Source organism: Haemaphysalis longicornis, unplaced genomic scaffold (genome assembly GCF_048455015.1).
Source record: "Haemaphysalis longicornis isolate Haplotype H1 unplaced genomic scaffold, Haemaphysalis longicornis Haplotype H1 scaffold_12, whole genome shotgun sequence".
Classification (NCBI taxonomy): Eukaryota; Metazoa; Arthropoda; class Arachnida; order Ixodida; family Ixodidae; genus Haemaphysalis; species Haemaphysalis longicornis.
The window spans coordinates 111,239,807-111,249,870 of record NW_027526225.1 but is presented as its reverse complement, the minus strand read 5'-3'; the positions used below and the strand labels follow the sequence as shown (position 1 = coordinate 111,249,870).

General features: G+C 45.1%; 1 protein-coding gene across 2 annotated transcripts; it reads right to left on the bottom strand.

Annotated features, from left to right (window-relative positions):
- Positions 1–3,419: 3,419 nt before the first annotated feature.
- LOC144163249 (uncharacterized) lies at positions 3,420–9,126 on the bottom strand. 2 transcript variants are annotated; one of them, XM_077694123.1, is made up of 5 exons: positions 9,070–9,126; positions 8,117–8,212; positions 7,261–7,477; positions 5,523–5,713; positions 3,420–3,671 (listed from the first exon to the last, which is right to left on the bottom strand). In XM_077694123.1, exons 2-5 carry the CDS (start codon positions 8,166–8,168, stop codon positions 3,460–3,462), a joined length of 672 nt encoding a protein of 223 aa, XP_077550249.1. In that variant the 5' UTR covers positions 8,169–8,212; positions 9,070–9,126; the 3' UTR covers positions 3,420–3,459. The 2 variants fall into 2 exon arrangements, with proteins under 2 accessions (XP_077550249.1, XP_077550250.1); XM_077694124.1 differs by lacking the exon at positions 9,070–9,126 and adding an exon at positions 8,973–9,035.
- Positions 9,127–10,064: the final 938 nt, after the last annotated feature.

Genomic DNA, 10,064 nt, shown 5'->3' with positions numbered 1-10,064 from the left:
AAAATGTGAACAACCATGCACCCGTTCCTCTTTTAGGGCCTGGTGGTGGTGGTGGTGGCCCGAAAAATGGCGCATACCCACTTAGGGGGATTGGCCAAGAACAGTTATGTTTTCATTACAATCACTCGTGCGAGGCGAAATAATGGAGCAGAAGAAAGAATTTGGCCTAGGTTAATGAGAGAAAGAGAGAGAAAACACAAAAAAAACAACAGAGAGAAGAGTAGGAAAACTATAGTAAAAGTCAGCCTAATCGGAATGTTTTTAACACTGCAGACGCGCTGTCTCCGAAATGAAGGAGTGGATGGCGTTGCACACGTTCCTATGGCATCGGCCCAGCCTAGTCCCCCCAAACGAAAAAAGCACCGGTACCGTCAAAGGCAGTCCAAGACGTAGCAGGGTAATCTCCAGCAGCCTTCTCCGATGGTTAGAAAATCGGCGGCAAAAAATAAAGAAGTGCTCTTTGGATTCAATTTCTTGGCAAAAGTGGCACAAAGGGGAGGTTATCAGATTTGCCCTGTATAAATATTGATTAAGTGGCGGCACACCACAACGAAAAGAAGTTAGCAATACTTCGCACAAGCGAGTTTGGCATAAACTTCTCTCCCAGCGGTACCTGAGGTGTTCAAGTTCAGGAGAAGTGTTCAGACCATGATCGGAGGCATCTTGATTGAACAGGTATTGGCGATAACGTGCCAACAACACGCAAGAACCTCGACGATCGGTAAAGCCAGAGGTGTTTTAGCTAATATGTCAGCGGTTTCATTGAGGGTTAACCCACACTGGCTGGGCAGCCAAACGAGCCAAATCTCCCGCGCGTGAGTGGGGACGCAGGAATAAAAAGTTTTGAGAATAGGATGTAAAGTTTCTGAGGAAAAAGCCATGCACACGGACAAGGAGTCGGTGAGTAACATCACGGAAGAATTCGCCGGATCAAGTTTCAGGATTGCAAGGAGTAGAGCGAGAAATTCTGCATAAAAAATGGGGATAAAATCTGGTAATCGCAATGAAAAAGACCAGTTCAATGTCGGAGAGAAAATGCCCACCCCAACCTTTTCGTCTTTTATTGAAGCATCAGTTGCAATGACCACGTGGGATAGGTATTCGGACTGGTGAGCCAGGAGAATGTTATTGAGTATGTTAGGCGGCAGAAGCTTAGCTTTTTTGGGGAAAATGTTATCAGACGAAATTCTTACTACTGTGGATGGTAACTGCAAGGCGGGAACTGAAAGGGCCTGTTTAAATGTCCTGTGCCGCAGAAAAACTGTTGTCGTCGTCAGCGTTGACTGTGAGCACCCAACAGATGCATGGCGTGTGAGCAGGAGCAGAAAGTTACCTGGCTCAGCAAGGTCTTTAGAAGTGATTACATAAATACATGCTATGCACATCAGTTGTGTCTAAAAGGACATAGATTATCTACTCAGATTGTTTGAACAAGTACCTTTACTATCCATTTTGCCCTTGTCTATTTGTGGGAGTGGTATAATTATTGGAGACAATATGTCGTAATTTCAAAGCAAGCATAAGTATGAATCAGGGCATAGGATTGTTTTTAGCCTCGGAGAAGTGATCACCGTAAAGTCGGTAAAGCACCACAATGCAAAACAGAAGTAATCACTGCAAAATTTGACGCACACTATCTCAAAACTAATCTGGACATAGGTATATGTTTTACTCAAATGTCGACCTTTCAAACAGCCATGTATTCAGAATTTGTGAATTGCAGCAAAACTGATTTGAAAAGGCTGCTACAGCTCCTTCTAAAAACACCAATAATTCAGGGGAGAAAATTGTGTTAAGAGCTGCATGTTAAAAAACTACAATAGTGTTCTCGACCCATAATCGGCACGATCAAAAGCCGCTGGAACCACACAAACCTCCTGAAGGGTACGATAGCAGACCTCATGATTCTGCACTGTGTATAGATGGTATTAACTGAAAAGTTTAGCTGTCAATATCTTCGCTTGGCAACACTGGAAACAGCCACAGACATGGCCGAAGCACCATGGACATACCGCAGAAAAAAGAAGACACCGGCGTGTGTTGTCTGCTTCGTTTCAACACGATTATGAATGGTGGTGTCAATAGAGATGTTACTGAACACACTCATACTAGAGTCACGGCATTACGTTGCGTTGGGTGGGGTTAATTTAACATAAGTTAACACGACGTAACCAGTGATGGCGCACTCACATGGTTGCCTGCATGCCTGCCTCGCCAGTGAACACAACCTATACTGACTGCCTTCTTCTTATTTTTTTTTTAATGTAACTTTTTATCGGCAGCTAAGGCTGATCTTCGACTGGTGGAGTGAGTGAAAGGGACTAGAACGGGAAATGTGCCAACATAAACAGGAGCAATGAAGTAAGAGGAAAATTGTGCGTATTAACACATAACGCCAGTCAAAAATTTGACATGGTGATCAATACAAAAACGAAATTGTGGTAGTATAGGTTAAAGCAATATCCTGCTTGTCTACTGGCCCATGTGAACGTGATCAAATGGCTATGTGTAAGAACGTATGCCATGTACGTAGTGCACCCTGCATGGTAAGTGGTGATGGACACTGCTTGGCAGTAGCCCTGGGCTCCGCATACAGAATACTGCAACACATACCGCATTTTCACGTGTATAACCCGCCCATGCATATAACCCTAACCCCCACTTTTAGTTGACGAATAAAAAAAATATATCCTTGCGTATTGCCTGCATATTTTGTACATAAAAGGATGGACCAAAGCTACTACTCAAGCAACATTACACATTTGCTTATGTAAAAGAACTTACCCAGTTGACTACGTAACTAGATGACTTGCCGCATACATTTTCTCAGGTTGGCATATTGTTGAGCTGTGTGTGCAAAATAAGCACTGTCAATGGGATAACGATGGCTTAGTCGCTATGACTGCTGTAGGGGCATTACAGCCCAGCGCGCATTGTGGTGAAGCTGCACCAAAGGAAATACCTCACATATAATCCACACCTCTACTTCACCCCTGAAATTTTCACATTTTTGGTGCAGGTTATACGCTCGAAAATACGGTACATGCATTCACAGTTTGTTGCATTACTTCCATCACTGCATGAAAGCACAGACAGGCCAGAGGACAGATGTAGTGGTGCCCAGAAGGGGTAGGGGGGATTGCCTGCCCAGTACCTTTGCCTCTGGATTTGCCACAATGCAGATGTCGAAACTCATACTGCACCATTTTAGGCCCAGTGCCTTAAAAGCTATGACAAGGTGCGCCCCTACAACGCTTCTTTCTCTGTGGTCCCATCACAAATGGAATTTCAAATGTGGAACCTACATGTGCAAAAGATGGTCGCAAAGCTGCGGCGTATTAACCTCACCGCGAGTCTCCCAAAGTCTACTTGTCCTGCACGGAACACTTCGGTGCAGACCAACAGAAGAGACAAGCACCAACGCAGGGGTACAGTGTTTATTGATCCTAAAGGAGTCTCTCAAGGCAAGGGCAGCTTTGTGCCGCTCACAGACCTCTCGAGGGCCTCCCTGTATGCCACTAGAAGCACGTTGGACAGAGCTGCCTGGGCGCACTTGCTGGCCTCCTTGTCGAAGGCCGCCTGGCGGGCAGCGTTGAGCGTGAGTTTGGGCGAGGTAGCCACTACAAAGGTGAAAGGCTGGAGAGCCCAGGTCCGCACCTTGGGTACACCACCTGGGTTGCCAAGATAGTATGTCGGGCATTGGGAAGGAGAGTTAGGTATCCGCATTGCCACCACCATGACCCCCATCAATCACGATGTCCTCTGACTCCAGGTGCCATTATTTTTCTCTATTGATCTTCAGCCTGCACTGTAACTTGTTCTCTTTCTTGAGTTCCCTGCCTGGCCGTGGTGGCCGCTTTTCTGATAGAGGCGAAAAGCGAAAACGCCCGTGTGTTCGAGATTTCGTCTCCCGTTAAAGATCCCCCGGTGGTCAAAATTAATCCGGAGCCCTCCACTACGGTGCACCTCATAACCTGTGTTGCGTCGGTGCTTTAAACCCAACAAACAAACAAACAAACAAACAAACAAACAAACAAACAAACAAACAATCGATCAATCAATCAATAAATCGAGCTTACTGCCTGCCCTATGCTGCCTGTCCTTATGCTATCTCTGCTGTTCACATTGGCAATGGTGTTGTCCGGCTGTTGACAATCCTTCACATAATGTACCTTGAGCAATTAAATTTGTGGTTCACCGATTCAGCCAGGATGTCCGACCCTTTTGCTTGCTCTTTAATCCAGAATGTGTTTTTTCTACCCTCAGGCATGCTAACTAAAAGTAACATTCTTTTTATGACGGTGGGTAGATGCCATGGCTGTTTGGGTGACACTAGCTGGAACAAATTCATTAGCGCTGTACACCTTGACTTGTTCGCCAAGGACAGTGCAACACACGGTTTGATGTTAACGCAATCTTTCCATGAGAAACATGCCATAGATGCTGACACTGACACTTACAAGCAGCCAAGGAAGGTTGCCCGAATATTCCACTTGAAAAAAGAAAAAGAACTACTTAGTTACTTCTCTGGGAATGACAAAACATGGCAGACAACACAATGCATTCACCAGCACCTTAGAAATTGGTTCCCTCTAAACCGCTTGCTTGGTGAGCACGAAGCTCAGATTTTGTAGTACATTTTATTCAACACCCTTTTTGGTGACCGCATCCACGTGTTTGTTCTGAAATTGAACAACAACAATCTTTGCCTATACAGCTGGAGCTAATAAATTGACTTTTTCCCATTCTTTGCAGGATGAACTGTTTTGTTTCAATACCGATCATGCACACAGCTGTTCTGTGAATTGGCAGACATGGCTGACTGCGCACCCTTTAAGCAAATTGGAACCTTTGCTTTGTCTCAAATGTGGACCCATACTATGGCCAAAAAGAGTGTGCTGTGGTTGGATGCAGCTAAGCCAAGCTTGTCGAGCGATGGCTCGGTTTTCGCGTTGAAAGTATAGAAAACGCATGCAAAATTGCACGCTGTTGGGCACATTCGCTGGTCTAGACGTGAAGGCGCAGTGAATATGCATAAGTAGCCAGAGCTTCGTTGTAACATTTTCTATTTGCACACGCCCTTACTCTTTTCACCTCTCCTCCCCCATTGGAACAAATGGCCAATTACCGAACTCATTCAAATATAAGGCGAGCTTTTTTAAAAATTTGTAGTCTCAAAGTCATACTCCGCCTTATATTCGAAGCTCAGTATATATATATATGGCGATTTTTTTGACTCTCCAACCTACACCTTCGCCTTATAATCGTGACCGCCTTGTAATCGAATAAATACAGTAGGCGCTTTCACTGTACAGCCGCATGAGGCGCTGGCTTGACCTTGGGTGGGCTTGAAGGTCATACTGTTGGAGCGAGGCGTTTTCTGGGTTTGTGCCTGGAGTAACACAGCTTTCGCTAACAATGTTTCATGCAAATGTAAAGGCCTCATCCATTTCTGTTGCGTCCTTGCAAGTGAATTGTTTGTGTTACGGTACTTTAACAAGTGTGGTTAGTTGTTGACCCACCTGGACTGGAGGTGACCTCGAGGAGCGCGTTGGTGTTGAAAGGCGCGGCCTGCAGCACGATGCTGCGGTTGGTGTTGAGCAGGCTGTCACCCTTGGCCGAGCCGGCGTAGGAGAGCCAGGCGGTGTCCAGCGACACGTAGCAGCCCAGCGTCACGTTCAGGCCCAGCCAACCGGGAGCTGAACAGTCACCCCTGTGAGACACCATGCATCAAATGATGAGCAAAGGAGGGGTAATTTGATCTTGGAACAAAAAGGAGTGGAGGAAATGGGAAATTTGACCTTTGAACCAAGCAGTGTTTGCTATCAGTGTCTAGGTAACCGTTTTCGCATGATAAGGCATCAATGTGGGGGAGAGAGGGGAAACTTGACCTTCAAACCCAAGAAGAGTAGAGAGAGCTACAGAGGAAAGTTGGTGAAGAATGAACAAATGAACAAGATCAGGCAATAGGGTGTACCGCATGTAGGGAAAAGGAGGGCTAGAGGGAGGGGGAGAGTGTCCCTAGGGGGCTGGGTCTCACCACACCTGTCCCCCACACATCAAGTTTTAAGTCAATTGCTCAGTGCTCGAGCAGAAGGCAGATTTACAAAGAGTCTGTAGGATAGGTTCATATCGAAACGCTAAATGACTTCTTCCCACCTTCAATATTATCCCAAAAATTGACCAAAATGATATAAAATTCCGGACCTACCTCACATGGGAAGCAAATATTTCTTCTAATCATTTTCAGGTCTGGCAAAAAATAAGCAGGCATTTACAGAAGGATTGTAAAGTGAAGCCTTTGGCTTTGCAGGCCCTAGGAGTGCCCTCACAAATCCTCCTCCACAGATACTCTTAAAGGATATTGATATATAAAGCAATTGTGGAGATACATTTTGTCAGTACTTAGAGCCTAGCATAGTTTCACAAGTATCTCTCATCAAAGCTTTGTTTAGATACAATGTGAATTTCAATTTAAAAATCTTGAACAACAACTCCACAGGGATTGCTGCAAGTTCAAGTTATTACTGGCTGAAATGGTTCTTTCTTTGCAATTGGTGTACTTGATCCGCAAATTTTTATTGAGCTGTGGCCAGTTTCCATCTGAGTGCATGTTCTGATCGTCGGGTAAAATTGTTTTTCTTGGCATCAACTATACACCACACATCCCAAACACCATGATCCTAGCACTACTCACTACCGCACTAAAGGCGTATTAAGGTGAAGAAAAGCCGTTCCACTGAACGTGAAAGCTCTCGGAAGTGCAGAGCAGTGATTCGCCATAATGAGCTGTAGTGCCATTATCCGCTCACTGCTACCACCTAAAGCAATTCAAATTTCCCGCCCTCACAGTGCCTGCATGTTCCCTGCCTGAAACTGCGCCAGCGGGAGTTCTGTTCTTTTTGTGCTTGCTTTTCCTCCCGCACGTGCCGCTGTTGCGCTGCCACTTTTTTTCGCTTACTATCGTAAAAACCAACCGAACGAGCGTTCCTAACTAAATGAATGCGGGCGCTGCCGGTTAATTACGTATATTTTGCCTCAAATGTACCTGCAGTTTTCTTTGCGCTAAACAATGATGAGATGTATGACAAGCGCCAGCGGTTAACAAGTTTTGAACGCTAGTGACTATATAGGCTTTCGAAGCCTCTGGGTTACGCCACGACGACGGAACACCGTGTGGGTCCAGCGAACGAGCTACGACGACAAAGCGAGCCCCTAAAGTGCTCTGCACTTAAATGATGGAATCGTCTCCAAACCCACCTCCGCCTCAAACCAGGGGTGACCAGTCCAAACAGCCTGCCGTTGTGCAACTCTACGGTGAGTTCGCGGTTGGTCACTCCAGTGCTGGCCACTTTGAAGGCACAGTTTGGTACGGTCGTGTTCTCCAGGCCCAGACTGCGGGCGTAAATGGGAACCAAGGTTGAGAAGAGGGCGTCGGCGTAGGCGTTCGATTCCAACGGGCTTCCGGCCGACGAACCTGCATCGATAGAGTGAGAGAACTAGGTTCTTCCTCGATTCTTTCTTCTCAAAGTTCTTTGTTACACACTAAAGAGCTACCCCGTCTAAAATCAGAACAGGAATACCACAAAAACCCAACAAGAATTTCTGTCGTACTTTGTTGTGGCAACAGAAATCCTGTTGTTACAACAAAGCTGTCTGTTGTTACGACACATATTTCTGTCGTAAAAACGAGGTAAATTTTCTCAACAAGATTCCTGTAGTCGCGGCAGAACTGCCATTTACACTACTCTTCACTATAAGCAATAACATTCAAACCATGTGCAATTACTGATGGAACATCCGGATCACAAGACCGGAATTCGGCACGACTGAACGTCAAAATCAGGACAGGAATACGACACACGACAGAACACCAGAATCATGACACGACAAGAATACGGCAAGACGACAGTACGACACACGAAAATATGACAAACTACAGAAATATCCTTTGTCTTTTTCGACTGGGTAGTGCTTTGTGTGGGTTGAAGAGACACCCCTTGTCGCATTCTATGCTGTCGACTTCAGGGCCCCTTTGACACTGTTATTAGCACTCTGTCCATAAAGGTGCGAGCAAGCGGAGAGTAAGAATAAGTGACCACAAAGACTCCCTCACCTCCAATAGACAGGCAGGCTGGAAGCAGCAGGCACAACAGCTGGCAGCTCATTTTATTTTCTTGTTCTGTTCAGTTGGCGCAGGCAGCTAGGTTACCTGCACGAAACATCATGGAGCGATTCGGGATCTTGTAACAAGAACAAAGTGGGCTTGCTCATTGCAGAGACCAAGTCAGAGACCAAGGGCTGATACCATTGCATAGTATGAGCCCTGCTGCGATGCTCACAGATTCATAAGATCAGCTGCCAGGAACAGTTACAACCATCCACGTGCATAAAATATACGTGCTTTAGTTTTCAGAAGTAGCTCTGGCTACGGAAAGTTCCACTGTGGGATATTTACAAGAAAGTGGCTGATATGGCCGGTTTTAAACTGCCCATCGTTACCAAATGAAGTGGAATCAGGAAGGTAGTGAACATTTACTGCAGCACGCTGAAATAAATGAGAGAAAAGACGACGATGGCCTACTATTTAGAAATTATTTCTGTCCTCTTAACAAGAACACCGCAGGTGTTAAAGCTTTAGCTTGGTTACAAGATAATGATACCAAGAATTGTCTTTTTGATGCTTGTCTGGTACGTTAGCGAATTGTAAAATGACGATTGCACAAATACACAACGGCATAAATCCCTGGACGTTTGTTAAGCGCACCGTTACCAAAATGTCACAACTTCCTCAAATAGCTCCAAGCATATTTGTCACTTTAAATGCTTTAAATACAACATGTTGCTAAAAACAGGAGTTTCCAAAAGTTTAAATTTTCACACAACACCCGAGATAGTAAACAACCGGTGCTCCTGATAGGAACATTGTCAAACGGGAAAACTTCCCCCAGGAAGGATGTGAAATTGTCTACTTGCTAAAGGCGATGACTCGGTTTTTTCAAACGCAGTGGTAAAACAAGGCCGCAAAATCGAACAGTATACAGTTCAGCTGTGAGTCTGAACACTCACCTCTGCACAGTTATCCGACGATCTGCCCCGTGTCCAGAGCTTTTGTCGTCTGCCAGTGACGTGTTGGCAACGATGGCGCATTTCCACAGATAAGGGCCGAATTAGTTTTTTTACAGCCTCTGCCCCGCAATAAACCCAACCACCCACAGTAAGACGGCTGTGAGACACGTATGCTCAAGAAAACATGAGACAATGAAGTCAATGACGTCTGCTTTGCTGACCTAGTGGCGGTGCAAGACACGTCACAGGTTGGTTGCAATCCTAAAGTACGGGACATGAAAGCAGGCTGCAAATACCACAGGCTGATTAGTTAGAAGCTTTTTGAAAATGTGCAGAAGGAATTTTTAGCCCGAATTTTGCTGAGTGTGTCACCAATCTTCTCTTAGCCAATAGGTTCTTTGTATATTTAAAAACACCAATGGAACGAAATGCCTACAAATTTATCTCTGGCTCAGTGCTTCAAACGACCAGCCTGTGATGTTTAGCTCAGAAAGCTTTCAGTTCACACTCCTCGCCTCAAAACCAGGATGAATTTTTACAGAACCGCAATAAAATTTTCCGAAAGTATATGTACGGCTTCCTTTTGTAGGTGGTGTCAGCAGCGATGCATGTATTAACCCATCCTCTCCATTAAAATGCTTGATTTTACCAGAGAACACTTTTCCTTACTTTTGTTCACGAAAAAGAATTTCGCAAAAGCAGTATTTTTGTTATGCTAGCCGGAGTGACTGCTTCACAATAAAATGTTTTAAAGAAAAGTACAGAAGTACAGCCATAAAAGTGCATGCAGTAAAGTGAAAATGACCTGTTTGTACAACAGTGACTTGTGTTGTGGAAAAAATATGTCAAGAATTGTTTTTGCTTGATGTAGGCAACAATTTGAAATATTCGAGTTGGATACATGGGGGCTGGTCTGTACAGTGCTAATTGTGTGTCGAGTCAAGTTAATTAACACGTGCAGCCTTTCGCCTACCAGTCAGGCAGGGCATGACAAC

Excerpts from the sequence above, each read along its gene's own strand:
- LOC144163249 (XM_077694123.1), bottom strand. The coding sequence starts at position 8,168 with ATGAGCTGCCAGCTGTTGTGCCTGCTGCTTCCAGCCTGCCTGTCTATT. Across the intron at positions 7,478-8,116 it reads AGCCTGCCTGTCTATTGGAG|GTTCGTCGGCCGGAAGCCCG; the intron begins GTGAGGGAGTCT and ends CTATCGATGCAG. Across the intron at positions 3,672-5,522 it reads CGAGGTCACCTCCAGTCCAG|GTGGTGTACCCAAGGTGCGG; the intron begins GTGGGTCAACAA and ends TTGGCAACCCAG.